General features: G+C 41.3%; 1 protein-coding gene across 1 annotated transcript in view; it reads left to right on the forward strand.

Moving 5' to 3' along the window:
- Positions 1 to 6,840: 6,840 nt before the first annotated feature.
- The window catches only part of bnc1 (basonuclin 1), a 139,468-nt gene continuing 124,399 nt past the window's right edge, over positions 6,841 to 21,909 (forward strand). Inside the window, exon 1 of the mRNA XM_041175226.1 lies at positions 6,841 to 6,861. Coding sequence (XP_041031160.1) covers positions 6,856 to 6,861 — 6 coding nt within the window. The 5' untranslated portion in view covers positions 6,841 to 6,855. The remainder of the gene's footprint in view (positions 6,862 to 21,909) is intronic.

Raw genomic sequence — 21,909 nt, forward strand, 5'->3', positions numbered from 1 at the left:
TGCTTCCAGGTGAATCATTTCTCCTGGGAGGGTGACTTGCAGCTTTGTGGCATCTGCAGGGAATGGCGTGAGTGGCAGGAAGTGTCTGAGCCCCTCCGAGGGCGATTTTTGTCTACACATGCTTTTCCAATTTCATCAGACATTCACAGTACATTCTAAGTGACACGGTTTAATCAGCCATAAACAAGCTAGAGGCCGATTGATAGAAATCGCCTCTGACCCTTAAAGCTTAATGTCATGGGCACAAAAAGGCAATTAGGAGTCCAGATCAAGTTTTGCTTCAGCAGCTTAATACTGTGGCAAGGGGTAGATATTAACTGGCAAAAGTTGGCCAAATAATTAAAGAATCAAGCAATTTGCTTACCATCTTGCTCTTTAAAAGAAAGGTCAAAACATTTTCTGTCAACAATTTTTTTGTGTAAAGCTAATATTTGTGGATTACTGCAGAAAGCTTAAAAGTGATTTAAGTAACACAGCACAAAAGTTGAATAGATACAAATAGTAATGTTCCTTACAGAAAAGCTTCAAAAAATGGCATCAGTCTGTATGAGACAATTTTAATCCAGATGTTAGCTCATATGCAAATCTGTGAAGGTTGATTTGCATAGACTTTAGAGCCCAAATGTTAATCTTTACTTGGTGAGTGAGGTGCCATTGGATGGTCTACATTTTAGGGGTAGAACCTGCTTTTTGCAGAAGAGGTTAGCGATAATAAATGACAGCACAAGGTGTTCATGAATAGTTTCTATGTAACTTTATTTTTAATTGACTTTGGTTACAGCTGTGAATAGTCTTGTGTGTATGTTGGCACCACTACTGACACTTATAGGTCATTTAACTAGGACTTGGAGCGAATCTCACATGGTTTCACTGTGGGTCTAGTGTCTGCATTTATGCTCGAGCATGTCTTGGATCCTAAAACTCATTCCCAGCAAAACACTGGTGCCATGCTTGCATGTAGCCAGCAACGGAAAATAAAAGCTCATGGTGTAGGGGGTAACATATTGGCATGGATAGAAAATTGGCTAGCTAACAGGAAGCAGAGAGTTGGCATAAATGGATCTTTTTCTGGTTGGCAGGATGTGACAAGTGGTGTGCCACAGGGATCAGTGCTGGGGCCTCAACTTTTTACAGTTTATATAAATGACTTGGATGAAGAGACTGAAGGGATGGTTGCTAAATTTGCTGATGACTCAAAGATAGGTAGGAAAATACATTGTGAAGAGAACAAAGCAACATAGACAGGTTAAGTGGGTGGGCAAAGATCTGGCATATCTGGAGTATAATGTGGGCACATGTGAAATTGTTCATTTTGGCAGGAAAAATAAAAATGAATCTTATCTAAATGGTGAGAGATTGCAGAGCTCTGAGATTCAGAGGGATCTGGGTGTCCTAGCGTATGAATCACAAAGGGCTAGTATGCAGGCACAGCAAGTAATTAGGAAAGCTAATAGAATGTTATCATTTATTGTGAGGTGAATTGATTACAGAAGTAGGGAGGTTATGTTTCAGTTGTAAAGACACTAGTGAGACCACATCTGGGGTATTGAGTACAGTATTGGTCTCCTTATTTAAGGAAAGATGTAAATCATTAGAAGCAGTTTAGAGATACCAGGAATGGGCGGGTTGTCTTATGCAGAAAAGTTGACAGGTTAGACTTGTATCCACTGGAATATAGAAGAGTAAGAGATGACATGATTGAAACCTTTAAGATCCTGGGCGGCCTTGACAGAATGGGTGTGGAGAGGATGTTTCCTCTTGCGGGGGAATCTAGAACTAGGGGCCACTGTTCAAAAATAAGGGGTCGCTTATTCAACATAGAGATGAGAAATTTTTTCTCTGCAGTTAGTGAGTCTTTGGAACTCTTTTCCTCAAAAAGGCGGTGGAAGCTGAGTCTGAATATTTTTAAGGCAGAGCTAGATAGATTCTTGATTAACAAGGGAGTGAAAGGTTATCGGGGGTAGGAGGGAATGTGGAATTGAGGTTCCAATCAAATCAGCCATGATCTTATTGAATGGCGGAACAGGTTTGAGGGGCTGAGTGACCTACTCCTGCTCCTAATTCATATTTTTGTATGTTCGTATGAGATGCGGGGTGATGTTGAAGGGTCAAAATTGCGCAATAGTTCGGTTTACATCCAGGCTGGCCTGTTTGGATGAAGATTTCCTGCCGAAGGATTTGGGGTTGCTGATGAAATTTAATTTAGTTTTGCTGATCTTAACCCAGCTGCCGATGCACACGTGGTTAGTGCACGAAAAGCTGGGAATAATTTAGCAAATCTCATCCAGGAGAGCAAGATTCCTAGCTCTTGTGGGAATTGAAGTTTGGTGGTGTTCTTAATCAGACAAAGCAGACCCTTGCAAATAGGAACAGAATACATCGATCGTACTTGGTCACTGGAATGTATTTGTGAGGCCACTGTTAAATATACCGAACCTGCATTCATTCTGAAGTCTCGAGCAATGGTGTTGCCACTCCCATCCTTGAAAGGACAAGAATCCTATAATTATCTATCTCAGTTTGGTTTTGTTTCCCTCTAATTTGCAAATTAAATGTTAAGCATAAAAGATCTTTCTGCTTCCCAATAATTTTGCCCTGACAAGGTGTTCGAAAAGATGTCTTTGGCATCTGTTTCAATATAAATTGAATATCACATCTCATTGGCCAAGAATAATAGTGCGGTGCCAAATTTCACACACAATTGGTGCTACACAATTAATGCTTCTGAGATCCATAATTCTGAGATCTATAATTTAGGTATGGAAACACTGGCCCCGATTTTAACTTCCCCAGTCTGGAGGAAACTGGGCTTGGAGAGATGAGGCTGTTAAAATGATGGCAATCACTTACCCTCTCTGCTCCTACTGCCTGCCTTCCTGTCCTGTTCCAATAACTACTTTTTTTGAGCCAGTGAACGGGACACTTGCAAGAAGGCAGCAGCATCCTAATATAAGGCTGATGCACTTGCAACAATCTCCAGCGAAAAGTGCCAAGTGGATGATCCATCTCTACCTTCTTCAGAAGTCCCCAGCATCACAAATGCCAGTCTTCAGCTAATTCGATTCACTCCACCTGATATCAAGAAATGGCTGAGGGCACTGACAAGTGGCAAGTAACATTGGCGCCACACAAGTGCCAAGAAATGACCGTCTCCAACAAGAGAGAATCTAACCATCATCCCTTGACATTCAGTGGCATTACCATTGCTGAACTCCATTATCAACATCCTGGGGTTTACCATTGACCAGAAACTGAACTGGACTCTCCGTATAAATATTGTGGCTACAACAGCAATTGAGAAGCTAGGATTCCTGCAGTGAGTAACTCATCACCTGACTCCCCAAAGCCTGTCCACCATCTACAAGGCAAAGTCAGGAGTGTGATGGGATACTCCCCACTTGCCTAGATGAGTGCAGCTCCAACAACGCTCAAAAAGCTTTACACCGTCCAAGACTAAGCAGCCCACTTGACTGCCACAACATCTACAAACATTCACTCCCTCCACTAACAACAAACAGTAGCAGCAGTGTGTACCATCTATAAGATGCACTGCAGAAACTCACCAAGGCTTCTTCGACGGCGCCTTCCAAAACTCATGACTTCAACCATCTAGAAGGACGAGGGCGGCAGATATATGGAAACACCGTCGCCTGGAATTTCCCCTCCAAGCCACTCACCACCCTGACTTGGAAATATATCACAGTTCTTTTACTGTCACTGGGTCAAAATCCTGGAACTCCCTCCCTAACAGCACAGTGGGTGCACCTACACCAACATGAATTGCAGCGGTACAAGAAGACAGCTCACCACCACCTTCTCAAGAGCAATTAGGGATGGGCAATAAATGCTGGCCCAGCCAGTGACACCCACATCCTGTAAATTAATCAAAAGAAAGAAATATGCAGATTGCGGCACAACGTCTTCAAACTGTTCCAATTGCAGTTAAAGCCTTAGTGGGAGTGGGGGACACCAATGTTGGGCCAGGCCTGCTGGGCAGGTGATCATGGGTTGGAACAGGCCCAGGCAGATACATTTTAATGTTCAATTTCAGGTTTCATCTTGGGCCAAGAAGAACAGCAGTGATCCTCTGAGCCTCCCCTTGTCCCAGATTGGCCCCTAAACTCCCCTCAACTAACTGAAACCTCCTTATCCCAAATTCCCATTCCTGGCCAGGATTGTGACAACTTTGCCTCCATGGGCTGCATTTTACACGCCCTCCACCTCCCCACCGGGAGTGCTGTCGGGGGTAGAGGAGGACATAAAATACATGAGCACCCCTTCCTGTCCGTCCCTGAGCTGCCCCCAATATTACAGTCAGCGGGTGGGTGCCGAAATCGGCAGCCTGCCCACCATATTTAAATAAACAATTAAAGTTCAATTGAGCTTGAAATTGACCAGGATATTACTCTGCCATAACATAATATGGCCGGTGCGGGCAGGTGGATGGGAGTGGGCAAGCCGTTGTTTTGAGGCCAAGTTGAAGGAAGGGGGTGCACATCATTCGGGGAGGGAGGGAAGGTCACCCCTCCCTCCCTCCCAAGCTGTCACCACCCCAATTCTTTCTTTGCCATGTGCTCTCCAAAACCCAGGGCCTCCAGCCCCCCGCCACTTGGGCTCTCGGACCCCTGCCCCCCCTAAAAGCTTGGAACTTACCTGTCTCCAGCAGCCACTGCTCTTCTTTCTGCTCCTTCTTGCAGTCACAACAGCGCCCACTACTGAGCTCTGAATCTGATTTGGATGGTAGCCTTCCAGGGCACCCCCCCCCCCCCCCCCCCACCCCCCCACCACTGAGGGACGGAAGTCCAATTCTTTCCTGGCTTAGCCACAGGCAGCACTTTATGGCTGCAGGGTAAGCTTCTTCCAGGTGCATCAGCTGCTGGCTGACTTTCCTACAGTAAAATCTAGCCCCATTTCAAAGTAATGAATTGGCTGCAAAACGCTTTGGGATGTCTCGAAGACATGAAAAGCCCAACATAAATGCAAACTGTTCCTTTCCAACACCTGGAGTGTTTTGCTGTTGCACGTTGTTTAACATAAAGCCTAGAAGGAACCAGCAATATTTCTGAGACCAATCAAACTTGTATGTCTTTCAGACCAGAATTTGAACTCCCAGTCTTTTTAGATTGGGACATTTCTGCTGTAAGGCTGGGAGAATAGGGCAGTCCAAATACAAAAGCACCCAGCTGCTTTAAAATACCCTGAGTTTTTCAATTAAATTAATTTGTTGTGTTTAAAAATTTGGACAAGAAGGTTTGATACCTGTGGGAGTCCATTATGGTGAATTTTTAGTATATCTTGTGGAATGCACTTAATGATCCATTCATTGAAGAGCTGTAGATCATAATTATTGTTTTAACACATATTACAAAGTTGTATTTAATGGTGAGTATCATTGGACTGTATTTTTCAGATTTTAAATTGCATAAAACTTGTGTGCTGCACAGAAGATGGGAATATTTTTTGAAGTGAACCTTTAATGTTCAAGTGCAGTTGGTGTTCTGCACGATGGCGATCTAACTACTTGTAAATTTGTTTTAAAAGTAGATGAATTCTACCCCCTTATTATAAAGTGCGCTGTTTGGAATGTTCACCTGTACAGACTGTGACTTTATTAGTAGTTTAATAAGCATTTACGATGTACTTGTTTTTTAATCAGAACTGCCTGTGCATTGGTTACAGCCCCAGAGGGAGAGATGCATCCTCCTGAACTTTTCAGATGCTTTTTCGGCTAAAAGAAGTCAAAATATAGTGCTCAAAAAATATTCAAGTTATTTGATAACCTGTATGAAATGATTGAGAGTAGACAGTGTAGCCTTCATTTAAATTTGAACATGGTACAATTCAAGAGATGGGATAATGTAATCATGTACAGTCCAAATCAAAACTGAGATGCTTATTGTACCAGGAATTCAGTGGTGTGTGACTGAAATTTGCAATGGATCCTTACTTTGTGAATGGCCCAATAAATTCACTGACAACAAATAAACTGAATAATTAATAAGTCATTGTATCACTGAAAACAGAGCTCTTTACCTTGTCAGTGTTTTTTCTTCCCCCAGACAGACATCCCACAAGTTAATGTTTGTTTAACCTTGGCTCCCTGCTTTGAGTGGCAATTTTGTGTTGCCTTCATATGAAAGTATTCTGTTGCAGACAAAGGGTTAAGCGGAATGAGGAACCCGGTAGCTGTCTAAAGGGAGTGTTAAGCAAGAGTTTTCAGGCAAGGCTCCTCACATTTCTGTAATCTACTTCGTTTTCCCTTCCGTACACTGAATATAAACATTGGTGAATGATTCTGAATGGCACACTGTCTCCATGTGCATAAATTTAACTATTCAAGCACTTGATAAGCATATTATGCTTTTAAAAATGCAAATATGATTTCTTAGCCTATAATTCCCAATAGTGAATACTAGTTGGGGAGTGGAGGGTGGGATGTATGTTTCTCAATAAACCACTTAAACATTGTATGTTAATGGTAGGGCTGAAACATTACTGTAGTGTTCAGTTAAAATTAATTCCCTTACTTCAACCAATGTAGGTAGTTGAACATGAAGTTTTTTGGAAGGGCTTTTGTTTTTGCAGTAGTAATGAGCATAATAAACTGGAGAAGTTAGTACTACAGTGCTATTACGATCCCTTCTTTTCGCCCCCTTCATTAGAGCCCTGTTGATGAGAGCTGTCACTTGGCAGCTGAAAAGCCCATAGCTCACAGACAATCCACCTGGTTTGGCAGAAGATTGAGCTGGGCTCCCAGCACACAGAGCTTGCTCCAACCCTTTGATGTAAGAATGGAGGCTTGACAAACCCTGTGACAGGTTTGTCCAGGGGGCTTATAGAGTAACATCAGAGAACATGAAAGTGAGTTACGATAATTAATCTTCAATCACAAAAATAAACTTGATTCATTGCGCACATCAGCTTATGTGCAAGTAATAATGTTAGATTAGTGCAGAAATTATTGCTGTTGCGCATGTTAGGTACTTAACGAGTGATGTATTCGATATTTTGTTAGAATGTAAGCATGTTTTGAGCTTTTCTTCCCCTATGGTTTCCTTACATCTTTGATGGATGGGCTAATCAAAAAAAAAATGGCATGTTTGAAAATGTTTCAATAGCTGCAAATCGCAAGACACTGGATGAGACGAGGGAAAGACGACCAAGTAACAAGGCAGCTTTCGAACAATTATTTTACAGATTTTTCATTATTTCCTCTTTCTTTTCAACTGATGTGCATTAGAATTTCTGTCCGTGATTTAGCACCATCTAGCACTTAATTTGGCTGCAAATAGCTGCATACGATAAAAAATTAATAAGAGTTGGAAGTAAAACATGTGACCTACCATTAAGAGAATCCACACCCCAGTAGTAAGTCATTGCTATCAGTGTGTTACTCACTCTGCTTTCTGTTGAACTGCCACCAATACTTCTCACCTGTTTTACATTTCACTGTGATGAGAGTATTTTAGGGTCACTTTTTTTTTTGGTCACTTTACTTGCCAGAATTGTGGGAAAAGCATTTGATCGGCTTTTTTAAAATATATTTCTGTTTCGTTGCACTACGTAATATGCATGTGCTTCAATGTGCATTTTACTGCATGGTGGATCTCATTATGTAATTTCAGATGCAAGTATGTGTGTATGGACTTTAAATTATCCGAGTTCTGTAGAGAGTGCCTAGCACTTTGTAAAAACATTGCCTGTGACCTTTTTCTAGCATTTAAATAAGCAGAACATGAACGGATAGATTTTTATGCAGAACTTGGGTCTGCAGGAAAATTCCAGGACAGAATTCTTATGCAAAAAAAAATCACTGTGACTCGCAAGACCTAAATAAGTGAGACAATCGAGAAATACAATACTGTTGAGGAACTTTCACAGTAACCGAATGAAAATAAGTTGAATAGAGTGAAGCAAATAAAACTACGGAAGAATTTCAGTGCATTAAGGGGAATTGACAGGGTAGATAGAGCGAAAAGATTTCCTCTGGGTTGGCGAGTCGAGGGCTATAGTGAACATACTCTTTAAAAATTAGAGCCAGTCTTTCAGGAATGAAGTTAGAAACACACAGTGGTGTAAGTTTGGAACTCTCTGCCTCAAACAGTAGCTGATACTGGGTCAGTTTTTAATTTTAAATCTGAGATTGATTTTTGTGAACCAAAGGTATTAAGGGATATGGAGTGAGGGCACAGATTGGCCATGATTTAATCGAATGGCTGTGCAGGCTGAGGGGGTGAATGGCCACTTCCTGTTCCTAACTTCCCATTAGTTTCTCTCTTATTTGAAGGAAAGCTACAGACTTTAACGAACTTGTCTCTGAGGCCCAGAACACTAAAGTGTTTGGTTTTCCAGCTTCAGTGGTATTTATCATTTCAACATGGCAATGTTAAAGTGGGTGTTTTTCTTAATTGGCGGCAATTATTACCTTAACATTTTGTCATCAAGCATTGCAGTCTGGTCTTAGTTTGAATTATGGCTGGGAATTTCCTCGCAGCTGGTCCTGCTGTGCCAGAACTTCACACCGGAGATCACGTTTCCCATCGCACACTTGGTGGAAGTACGGTGAAGCAGGAACACGTCTAAGGAAATTCCCAACCTATATGCTAATTTGAATCGAGATTTTGTAAAAAAAATTGTCTGATGTGTGGTTTTATTAAGGCCACTTTATTCAAGCTACTGGGTAATATGTTTTTTAAAACAAAAAGTAATCAACATGAGTAGATAGAAATATGTTCCTACTATGTTCAAAAAGGGTTAAATACTCTTTCTTTTTGTTTATGTCCAGCAGACAAAATGACAAGAACCTGCTGTTTTGACAAGTGATTTTATTGAATGTAATTTTATTACTAGTAATGAAAGCCCAGACAACAATGACTCTTGTAGAAATGCTCCTTTAACACATCTCAAGGAGTTAATGAGCCATTTAACTGTAATAAATGGAAGTATTCAGCAGTCTAACTGTGGAGTGTGCAATATATTTAGTGAAATATCTGAGCAGCAAGTTCAAAAAGCTTGGTTTTCCTTTGAAGTCCCTCATGTGGTTGTGAATTGTGTTTATTGAAATGGCAATGTTTTAGATACCTGTCAAATGCCCTGCGGGGACATCATAGGTGGCAAATTTCATGAAGACTGCACCATCCTTGTCCACCAAACCTCACATCAGGATGAGCTGACAACCCTCCCAAGCCAGCATTGAGGGATACTGCATCATCGATTTTTGCCAGCCTTTGTGGGGCCTTGGGACTAAGGCTTCCATCGGATTATACACAAGGGATTATATAGGACATGGCACAGAAACAAGCCATTTGGCTCAACCAGTTCATGCCAGTGTTACTGCTCCACTCGAGCCTCCTCCCATCTTTTCTCATCTAAATCTACCATTGTAGCCCTCTTCCCCCATAAGCTTGCTGGCTTCACCTTAAATGCGTCTGTACTATTCACGTCAACGAATCCCTGTGGTAGTGGGTTCCACATTCTTACCATTCTTTGGGTAAAGGTTTCTACTGAATTCCCTATTAGATTTCTTGGTGACTATCTTAAATTGATGACCTTTATTTATGTTCTTCCCCACAAGAGGAAACATTCTCTCTGTATCCACTCTATCAATCTTTCATAACTTTAAAGACCTCTGATACTCCTCAGCCTTATTTTTTCAAGAGAGAAGAGACCCAGCCTGTCAGCCTTTCCTGTATACTCATGCATTTCTGGTATCATGCTTGTAAATCTTCTCTGCACCCTCTCCAGTGCGCCTCAATCCATTTTATAATGTGGTGACCAGAACTGCACGTGGTATTCTAAGTATGGTCTAACCAAGATTCAACACAGGCCTAGCATAACTTACCTGTACTTTTTAATTCTATCCCTCTACAAATAAAGGCTAGTGCTATAAGACTGTAAGGCGTAGGAGCAGAAGTAGGCCATTTGGCCTATGTAGTCTGCTCCGCTGTTCAATGAGATCATGGCTGATCTGATGATCCTCAATTCCACTTTCCTGCCTTTTCCCCATAACCTTCGATTCCCTTACTGATTATAAATCTGCCTATCTCATCCTTGAATATACTTAACGACTCAGCCTCTACAGCCCCTCTGTGATAAAGAATTCCACAGGTTCACTACCCTCTGAGAGAAGAAATTCCTCTTCATTTCTGTCTTAACTGGGCACTCCCATACTCTTAGACTATGCCGTCTGGTCCCAGACTCTCCCACAATGGGAAACAACTTCTCAGCATCTACCCTGTCAAGCCCTCTAAGAATCTTATATGTTTCAATAAGGTCGCCTCTCATTCTTCTAAACTCCAATGAGTACAGGCCCAACCGATTCAACCTCTCCTCATAAGAAAATCCCTCCATACCCGGGATCAACCTAGTGAACCTTCTCTGGACTGCCTCCAATGCCAGTTTATCTTTCCTTAGATAAGGGGACTAAAACTATTCACAGTATTCTAGGTGCAGTCTAACTAGTGTCTTGTATAGTTTTAGCAAGATGTCCCTGTTTTTATACTCAGTTCTCTTTGAAATAAAGGCCAACATTCCATTTGCCTTCCCCATTATCTGCTGAACTTGTATGCTAGTTTTTGTGATTCATACGTGAGGGCCCCTAAATCCCTCTGTGCTGCAGCTTTTTGCAGTCTTTTTCCATTTAAATGATATTCAGCTCCTCTATTCTTCCTGCCAAAGAGCAGAACCTCACATTTTCCTACATTATATTCCATCTGCCAAGTTTTTGCCCACTCACTTAACCTGTCTATATCCCTCTGTAGACTCTTTATGTCATTCTCACCACTTGCCTTCCACCTATTTTTGTGTCATCCGCAAACTTGGTGAAAGAACATTCACTTCCCTCATCTAAGTCATTAATATATATTGTAAATAATTGAAGCCCCAGCACTGATCCTTGTGGCACTCCACTAGTTACAGGTTGCCATCCCGAAAATGCGCCCCCCCCCCCCCCCCCATATCCCAAATCTCTATCTTCTATTAGCCATTCCTGTATCCATGCTGATATTTTACCCCTGACACCATGGGCTCTTATCTTATTAAGTAGCCTTATGTGCGGTACCTTATCAAACGCCTTCTGGAAATCCAAATATATTACACCGACTGGTTCCCCTTTATCTATCCTGCTTGTTACCTCCTCAAAGAATTCTACTAAATTTGTTAGGCATGATTTCCCCTTCATGAAGCCATGTTGGCTCTGCTTGATTATATTATGCATTTTAAATGCTTTGCTATTACAAACTTTATATTAGACTCTAACATTTTCCCAATGACAGATGTTAAGCTAACTGGCCTATACCTGATTTTTAACTCCCTCCCTCTTTGAATAAGGGTGTTAGATTGGCAGTTTTCCAATCCTCTGGGACTTCTCCAGAATCTAAGGATTCTTGGAAGATTACTACCAGTGTATCTACTATCTCTGTAGCTATTTCCTTTAATATTCTAGGATGCAACCCATCAGGTCCAGGGGACTTATTGCCCTTTAGCCCCATTAGTCTCCGTAGTAATTTTTCTCTAGTGATGGTTATTGTATTTATTTCCTCCCCCTCTTTTCCCCTTGATTATTTAGTATTGGAACACTATTAGTGCCTTCTACCGTGAAGACTGAAGCAAAATATTTATTCAACTCCTCTGCCATTTCCTGGTTCCCCATTATTATTTCCCCAGCCTCATTCTTTAAGGGGCCTACGTTCACCTTAGCCTCTCTCTTCCTTTTTATATATTTAAAGAAGCCCTTACTGTGTGTTTTTATATTACTTGCTAGTTTACCCTAAAAGTATACTTTTCTCCTTCTTTATTATTTTTCTGGTCATCTTTTGTTGGTTTTTAAACATTCGCAATCCTCTGGCTTACCACTAATCTTTGCCACATTGTATGTTTTTTCCTTCAATTTGACACGGTCCTTTACTTCCTTGGTTAACCAGGGTTGGTTTATCCCCTTCCTAGAATCCTTCTTCCTCAATAGGATATATCTTCTTGGCTTGCTTTTCTTATGGCCTTGCTAACCTGTGGCACAATGTTACATGCTTGGTGTATTTGTACTCTTGAGATCCCTTTTATTCCTCTACTCCACTTAGACTTGTATCTTCCAAGTAATAACTGACCTCCATATTCTTCCTATTAAAATGTACTATCTCCCATTTAATAAGAACATAAGAAATAGGAGCAGGACTAGTCCATTCGGCCCTGCAAGCCTGCCCCGCCATTCAGTAAGATCATGGCTGATCCAACCCAGGCCTCAACTCCTCTTTCATGCCAGCTCCTCTTGCCCTCAACTCCCTGATATTTAAAAAATTTATCTACCACTTTAAATACTTTCACTGATCTAGCCTCCACAACTCTCTGGAGTAGAGAAATCCAGACATTCACTACCCTCTGAGAGAAGAAATTCCTTTGCATCTCAGTTTTAAATGGGTGTCCCCTTATTCTGTAACTGTCCCCTAGCTCAAGATTCCCCTCACTAGTGGAAACATCTTCTGAACATCTACCCTGTAAAGCCCCCTCAGAATCTTGTACGTTTCAATAAGATCACTCCTCATTCATCTGAACTCTAACTGAATGAAGGCCTAATCTGTTTAGCCATTCTTGATAAGCCAACCTCTTCATCCCAGGAATTAGCCTAGTGAATCTCTTTTGAACTGCCTCCAGTGCCAGTATAACCTTTCTTAAATACAGGTACCAAAACTATACACCATACTCCAGGTGCAGCCTCAACAACACCCTGTACAGTTGTAACAAGACTTGCCTATTTTTAAACTCCAAACCTCTAGCAATACAGGCCATATTCCATTTGCCTTTTTAATTACTTGCTGCACCTACATGCTAACCTTTTGGGTTTCATGCACAAGAACACCCAGCTTCCTCTGTACTCCACTTTTTTGGAGTCTCTGTCCATTTAAATAATAGTCTGCCTTTTGATTCTTCCCACCAAAGTGCATGACCTCACGCTTTCCTACATTAAACTCCATCTGTCAAGTTTTTGCCTACTCACTCAACCTATCTATATCCCTTTGCAGATTCCTTATGTCCTCATCACAACATGCCCTCCCATCTATTTTTGAATCATCAGAAAATTTAGATACAATACACTCTGCCCCTTCCTGCAAATCATTAATATAGATTGTAAATAATTGAGGCCCTAGGACTGATCCTTGTGGCACTCCAATAGTTTGTCTTTCCAACCTGAAAAAGACCCATTAATCCTGACTATCTGTCTTCAGTCTGTTAACCAATCCTCAATCCACGATAATCCATTACCCCCAATACCGTGAGCTCCTATCTTGTGCAACAACCTTTTATGTGGCACCTTATCAAGTGCCTTCTGGAAATCCAAGTACACTACTGATTCCCCTTTATTAACTCTGCTTGTTATATCCTCAAAGAACTCTTGCAAATTTGTCAAACATGATTTCCCTTTCCTAAAGCCACGTTGACTATGTTTGATTGTGTTAAGCTTTTCTAAATGTCCTGCTATTTCTTCCTTGATAATGGACTCTAGAATTCTCCCAAGGGCAGATGTTAGGCTGACTGGCCTGTAGTTTCCTGCTTTTGATCTCCCTCTTTTCTTGAACAGGGGCATCACATTAGCAGCTTTCTAATCTGCTGGGACCCTCCTGGAATCCAGTGAGTTCTGGAATATTTCGACCAATGCCTCCACTATCTCTGGATGCAGGACATCAGGTCCTGGCTACTTGTCTACCTTTAGTCCCATTAGTTTGTCAAATACTTTGTCTTTTGTGGTAGAGACTGTTACAAGATCTTTTCACCATGAAGACCGATGCAAAATATTGGTTTAAATTATCTGCCATTTCCCTGTTCCCCGTTATCAATTCTCCAGTCACATCCTCCAAGGGTCTCAAGCTCACTTTAGCCACTCTCTCTTTTTACATACCCATAGAAGTTCTTGCTTTTTGTTTTTATATTTCTTGCCAATTTACTTTCATAATCAATTTTCTCCCTCTTTTTAGTCATCTGTTGCTGGTTCCTAAAAAAAAACCCAATCCTCCTGGCCTACCACTAGTTTGTGCCGCTTTGAATGCCTTAGTTTTTGATTGGACACTCTCCTTGACCACCTTTGTTAACCATGGGTGGTTCATCCTTCTCAATGGGTCCTTCTTTTTGACCGGGAGAAATTTTTGCTGAGTGTTATGAAACATCTGCTTAAATGTCTACCACTGCTCATCCACTAACCTTCCCCTTAGTCTACTTTCCCAGCTCGTTTTAGACAACTCTTTCTTCATACCACTGTAATTGCCCTTATTTAAGTTGAGGACACTGGTTTGAGACCCGAGTTGTTCGCCCTCAAACTGAATTTGAAATTCTGCCATGATGTGATCCCTACCCCTTAGTGGACCCTTAACTACAAAATCTCTTATTAATCCCACCTCATTACACATTACTAGATCTAAAATAGCCTGTTCCTGGGTAGGTTCTGCAACATATTGCTCTAAGAAACCATCCCTGATGCACTCTACAAATCCCTCTTCCATGTTACCCCTGCCAATCTGATTTGTCAAGTCAATATGCGGATTAAAATCACTCATGACAATTGTAGCGCCCTTCTTACATGCCTCAATTATTTCCCAATTTATACCTTGTCCTACAGTGAGGCAACTCTTCGGGGCCTATAGACCACTCCCACCCGTGACTTCTTCCCATTGCTATTCATTATTTCCACTCGAACTGATTCCGCATCACGATCTATTGCACCTATATCACTACTCACCACTGCACTGATGCCATCCTTTATTAACAAAGCTGCCCCACCTCCTTTACCTTTCTGTTTATTTTTCCGGAATGTCAAATACCCGTGAATATTGAGTTCCCAGTCTTGGTCACCCTGCAACCACATCCCAGTAATAGCAATCAAGTCATATTCATTTATTTCTATTTGTGCCGTCAACTCACCTGTCTTGTTACAAATGCTGCGTGTATTCAGATAAGCTTTGCCTTTTTACCATTATTACTCCATTCTGGTTCTAATTTTTGCTGCACCCTTCTGCTTATTTTCTGTCCCTTCCTGTCACACTTTGATTATCGTTCGCCTCTTTACTACCCTGCACCTCTGCTCTCTCCTTTCTTTTTGAGTTTTTAAACTTCCCTTCAATTGATCCTTCCCCCCTCCTCACCCCCACTAATTAGTTTAAAGACCTCTCTACAACCCTAGTTCTATGATTTACATGTACACTGGTCCCAGCATGGTTCAAATGAAGCCCATCCCTCAGCTCTCTCCTTCCCCAGTACTGGTGCCAGTGCCCCATGAATTGGAACCCATTTCACCCACACCAATCTTCGAGCCACGCATTTACCTCTCTAATATTATTTACCCTATGCCAATTTGCACGTGGCTCAGTTAGTAATCCAGAGACTATTACCTTTGTGCTTTTGCTTTTTAATTTAGCCCCGAGCTGCTCGTAGTCCCTCAGCAAAACCTCTTTCCTAGTCCTACCTATGTCATTAGTACCTACATGGACCACGACAACTGGATCCTTCCCCTCCCACTCCAAATTCCTCCTCAGCCCAGAAGAGATGTCCTCAACCTTGGCACCCGGTAGGCAACACAGCCTTTGGGACTCCCTGTCTTTGCTGCAGAGAACAGTATCTATTCCCTTAAATATGCTATCCCTATTATTATTACATTTCTCTTTTCTCCCCACCCCCCCCTTGAATGGCGCTCTGTACCATGGTGCTGTGGTCAGTTCGCTCATCCTCCCTGCAGTTTGTGCCCTCATCCACACTGGAAGCAAGAACCTTGCACCTATTGGACAAGGGCACTGGCTGAGGCTACTCCAGAGCTAAATTCTGGATCCCCATACCTGTCTTACTCACAGTCACACCCTCCTGTCCCTGACCACGGTCCAAATTTGATGTAATTAATCTAAGGGGTGTGACTGTCTCCTGAAACAGTGTCCAGGTAACCTCTTCCCCCTCCCTGATATGTCACAGTGTCCGCAATTTGGACTCCAGCTCATTAACTCTGAGCCAAAGTTCCTCGAGCAGCCAACACTTGTTGCAGATGTGGTCACCGCGGGTCACACCAGCCTCCACCAGATCCCACATACAACAGCTGCAACACATCACTTGCCCAGCCATCTCTATTCTAATTAATTAATTAATTAATTTGGATGTTAAACATTTTAAAATTAATTTCTTAACTATACTTTTCAGCTGTAATAACGTCTCTAGATTTAAACCACCTGGCCCATCTGTGTTGAACTAATGCCGATTATTTGCTCATTCTGCAAGTTTATTAATGTCCTCCTCTAAATTGGGTACAGTCCTCGTCAGCACTGACTAACCCACACCCCCCTCGAAATTTGGTGTCATCTGCATATTTAGATGTTGGGCAGAATTTTGTCCTTGGCGGGCAGGCTTGGTGGGGGTGGATGGTGACAGTTGGGAAGCCGCCCACCACCTGCGATTGGCACCAGACCCACGATTTCACACTGGCGGGTGAATGAAAGCCTGCTCTGTGTGAAATGTGAGCGGCAGCACTCAGCACTGCCTGTGCGGTGGGGGTGGGGGGGAGGAGGGGGGAGAAGGGTGAGCGGACCGAGCCCGAACTTCAGCACTTCACAATCTCCCTGAGGCACAGAGCTGCATCGGGGAGTTGAAGCGTTGTTTAAGAAAAGAAAATTAAGAAAATAAAAATGATGTAATAAAACAGTGCCCTCATATGGCTCTGTCACTTTCGGCCAACATCAACACACATCATTTCACTCGTGAGTGGGTAGGGCGTGCGCCTGTCCATCAAGTGAAAATTTCTGTCCGTTGTGTTTCTGATTCCATGGTCCAAGTCATTCATGTAACTTGTGAACAGCAGTGGTCCCAGCAGTGATCCTTGTGGAAAGCCACTTCCCACTTTCTGCCATTCCTGAATAGCTAACTATTATTCACTCTCTCTACTTTCTATCTTGAAGCCACATAGCAATCTATTCTGCCACTTATACCCTGACTCCATATTCTCTGACCTTATTCGTCTATTATGGGGCATCTTATTGAAGGCTTTTTGAAAATACGGATAAATTACATCTATTGCATTAACACCTTCCACTCTCTCCGTTACCTCAAAAAATATTTTAAAAAAATTTAATAAGGTTGGTCAATCAAGATTTTCCCTTTTTGAAATTCGTGTTGACTATTTATTATTATTATATTTCTCATTTCTAGATGTTCTCCTATTCTCTACTTTGGTAAGGAATCCATCTTTTTTCCTACCAATAATGTTAAGCTGACTGATCCAGAATTCCCTGAACGTTTTCTGTCCCCCTTCTTAGATATCGGGATTACAGTAGCTATCTCCTAGTCCCCTGGCACTACACCATTTTCTAACAAGTGCCTAAAAAGGGGATTCAGGTGGACATTAAAGATGTCATAGCGTAATTTGAAGAAGTGCAGAGAGGTTTCCAAAGCCAATATTATAAGCTAACACCACCAAAACCAGACTAACAGGTCAATCATCCCATTATTTTTGCGAGAATTTAACTGCATTAAATGGCTGCATTGACCTATTGCATATCAAATTAGCTACTGTGTGCATTTGAGTCATCTATAACTAGCAAACCACTTCAGTATACTTAAGGGAGGTGGACACTATACGAATAGAAGGAGGTGCAGAAGGTGGTGGGTGACCCAAAATTTACAATGGTAAAGGAAGACTCTAACTACGAAGGAGCAGTACAAAGCTCAATTAGCAGGATGACTTCCATTTATATCAAGCACTTCACAACACAGGATACCCCAAAGTTTTTCACAGCCAGTCAAGAACTTCTGAAGTTTTAGTCACTGTTGTAATGAAGGAAGGGGGGGAAGGAAAGGCACAGTTGTAAATGATAAATGCAATAAAGCAATGCATTGACACAGGGGACTGTTTATAAGAATGTAGCAAGCAAGATGCAAAAGTGACATGAGCAGCATTAGGCAAATAGGTTCAAATATGCCATGATAACAAAGAACTTGCATTGCAAGAAGGGAATCCTGTGAGACAGACCATCTACCCCCCCCCCCCCTGCCCCCCATGTCAGTCCACACAGCTCTTAAGGGCCCAAAATTGAGCATACTTTGGATTTTGCGCTCTGATGGCCCCACTGATTAAGAGAATTGTTGAACAGTTCTCTGTAGTGCCTGAGACTGCAAGTGCTGGGGAGTTGAGAAAATAGGTCATTGGTGATCAAGGTAGGTAGGGGTCTGTGAGTGACCGACAGGGCAAAAAGATATTTGGCAGGGATCAAACATACAGTGACAGTCTCAGTAACTTAGACCAAGGACTTAATAAAAGGAATTATTCTGAATCTTTCCATGACAGAAATGCATCTTTTCTTTTTAAGACCGTGCCAACGCGCATATAAGATTTTTTTTTAAATTACTCACAGGAATCATATTCAATTTTACTCATATTATTGCTCAGTTAGTTTCTGAACAGTTTACTTGAGGGAGGAACCAACACGTGTAATTTAAGCGCAAACGTGCTGTGAGATTTGTCCGGTTTTGTGTTGAATTTTGAGTTGGACAGTTTTTTTCAATTTGTCATGCTCCATTTATCGTTTGAGGGATTTTTCTCCCTTTTCTCTTTTCAAATCGATGTGTTTTATCTTGAGCCTTTGAAGATGGTCTGACTGTATAAATAGAGACAACTGATTCCTGTAGCTAAGGTTAAAAAGAATCAATACGTTATAAATATATCTACAGTTTAAATGTGAGTTGCAAGCTATGCATTCCACGTAAGATGAGCTAGTGATGCATAACTATTGCTGAAAATGTTATTTATTTTGCTATTATTTGCTTTGTCCTTTACCGCATTTAAGGTCTAAAAGTCAGGCCGGTGTAAGGGTTACTCTGCCCATTCTGAAGTTGCAGAAGGGGTTGGGAATGGTAGTAGCTGAGTACCTCTAACAGGGAACTGACACAGACACAGTAGGCTGAATGGCCTCCTTCTGTGCCGTAACCATTTTATGATTCTATAATGGATAAAGGAACTAGAAAACATAACTACTTCCATTAGCAGAAGGCATTTCCCTGCTAATAAGAAGGATGTGTGTTTAAAGTTCCAAAACACAATCATTTTTAGGCCTAGCTTACTTGAAGAATGATTGCAGACAACTGTGAAGAATGCATTCTGGGAACTCTTTGAATGCACAATGTGCTGTGTTGTCATTGATCAGTTGGTATCAGAAGGACATGTCATCCTTATTGCTTTTATGGAACATGCCTCCTACGCCAATTGTAATTGTGTGTCATCAGTTTAGAGACTCCAGGAGGATGATTAGTTGTATGTATAAGTAAGAGATTCCTTAGATCCCTCTGCAGTTAGGTGATTGTGCAGCTTTCTGTTTAATGGTATTTCTTTAGCTGAGTAAGTATGTAGTCAGGATTACATCGTAATGCATCATATCAGCAAACTGCACGTAGAAGTTAGTGGTATACCCACACAACATATTAAGCGCACATGCATTAAACATGAAATAAAGTTTATCAGTAATTCACCTTTGTAATCTATCATTGTTTCAATTCATATATGTGTCCAAAACCAAATGAATAGATCATAAGCAGTTTTCTGCACATATACAGATAAAGCAGATAGCAATTCTGTCCTTGTGAAGTGAGTGCATTAATAATCAGTTGCAAAGTTCATTGGAAGAATTGAGCAACAAGTTCCTCACTCACTTGTCTCCTATCCTGACTACACACTTGCTCAGTTAAAGAAGTACCATTAAACAGAAGGCTGCACAATCGCCTAACTGCACGAGGATCTAAAGAATCCCTTACTTGTACATGCAACTAATCATCCTCCTGGAGTCTCTAAACTGATTACACACAATTACCATTGGCATTAGAGGCCTATCTGTTGGTATTTCATTACTCTTCCATAGTTTACTGTAAAATCATTTGGGGTAGCCTGAGGTTGTGAAAAGCGCTTGATAAAAGCAAGTCTTCCTTCTTTCTTATTTGCAGGTTATCACCTTTTAAGTTGATAGTCCAATCTTCTTGTTCAAAATTGCTTCATTTAGGTTATCGGATCTTAATTTTTAAGCATAAAAATCCCAGTTTGCTGTGTTATTCATGTTGATTAATTGAATTATTGGATTATTCCATTTTTAGTGCAAAAATAGCTGAATGATCAGGAGTAGACTGTACTTTGAATTATCAGTAGTGTTTACTTGTATTAACGAGTAGACAACTTGAATTATCAGTAGGTGACAGTTTACTTTGACTTATCAGGAGTAGACTGTATTTACTGCTCTCATTGTTGTGGTTATGTCTTTGTTTTGATTGCTAATGCTACCTCTGACCCAGAGAAATTAGCTTTCTTCCTGGTTTTCTGGTCGCTGTATATTTTTTTGGCGTTTTTATCTTCCCTTTTCTTTTTGATGCTTTTCATAAGCCATTTTTGGATAGGTTCAGTCCTGAGGGCAGATCTTCCTCTGATTTGCACACACTGTTTGCATGTGCTATTCTTTCCCGATAATAAGGAACAGAAAAAGTGAAACCTTGGATGTTGGCTGCTTAAATTTTGAGGGACTAGGAGTTTGCTTCATTCGCTTTCTCTCTTTTCTCCCCCTAGTTGGCTGCATGATGACTGATGGCTATTAATTTGTAGAAAACATCAATTCCTTGAGGGGAGGTTTGATAGCAGTGTACAAGATTATGACAAGTTGAAGATAAGGTGGACAAAGAAAAGCTGTTCCCACTAACTGATGGTACAAGGTCTGGAGGACACAGGTTTAAAGCTTTGGCAAGGGATGTAAGGTGGACATAAAGAAGAGCTTTTTAACGCAACAAGTGGTAATGGCCTGAAACTCGCTGCCCACGGAGGTAGTAGAAGCAGAGACAATGAGTTGTCTTTAATAGAGGCAGTGGGAGTCACACAGACTGAAAAGCCCCGTTGGCTTCCTTTGGGGAAGGTCCACTGGTAGTAAGTGCATCTCATGTACAGTTATTTGGGGTTTTGGTAAGATCACATCTAGAATATCATGTGCAGTTTTGGTCTCCGCATTTAAGAAAAGATCTACTTGCACTAGAGGAATACAGTGAAGGTTCACTGAATTGGAAAGGGGTGGTTGTCCTATGATGGACTGAGTAAATTGGGTCTATTTTCTCTGGAGTTTAGAAGAATGAGAGGTGATCTCATTGAAATGTACAAGATTCTGCAGGGGCTTTAAAGGGTGGATGCTAAGAGTTTATTTCTGCTGATCAGGGAATCTAAAACACAGGGACACCAGTCTCAGGACAAGGGGCCAATCATTTAGGACTCAGATGGGGAGAAACTACATCACTCAAAGGGTCGTGAATCTTTTGGAATTTTCTACTCCAGAGGGTTGTGGATGCTCCATCATTGTATATATTTGAGGCTGTGATAGACAGATCTTTGGTCTCTCAGGGAAACAAGGGATATGGAGAGCAGGTAGGAAAATGGAGTTGAAGCTCAAGATTAACCATGATTGCACTGAATGGTGGATGGGCCATATGGCCTACTCCTGCCCCTGCTTCGTGTTCTTGTATTGGGGAATAGACTCTTCCTTTGCTTGTAAATATTAACACAGGTGTTTCATTTTAAATGCCTCTATTCTCTACTGCAATAGCAGACAAAGGAATTGCATTAAACTTTGTTGAGTTAATATTTACACAGCACAGTTTCCAGACCTATGACCCATACACCATAACCTGAAAAATATACTGTGTGAATATTGGTGGGCAAACCTTTAAGGTTCATGTGAAATCACTTTGATACTTTTAAGGAGACACTAATCTTCTTAAAAGAAAATGGTAGATGGGTAAATAATTTCTTAAGATCATATGTGTACAATATCACACTGTCATTTCTAGACTGATATCATTCTTTTAAAAATTATTTGCAAAGCCATTTATGTTTTCATGTCACACTAGAATAAGGGAAGACTTTATAGTAGGTTTACA

Source organism: Carcharodon carcharias, chromosome 26, assembly GCF_017639515.1.
Source record: "Carcharodon carcharias isolate sCarCar2 chromosome 26, sCarCar2.pri, whole genome shotgun sequence".
In the NCBI taxonomy this organism is placed as follows: domain Eukaryota; kingdom Metazoa; phylum Chordata; class Chondrichthyes; order Lamniformes; family Lamnidae; genus Carcharodon; species Carcharodon carcharias.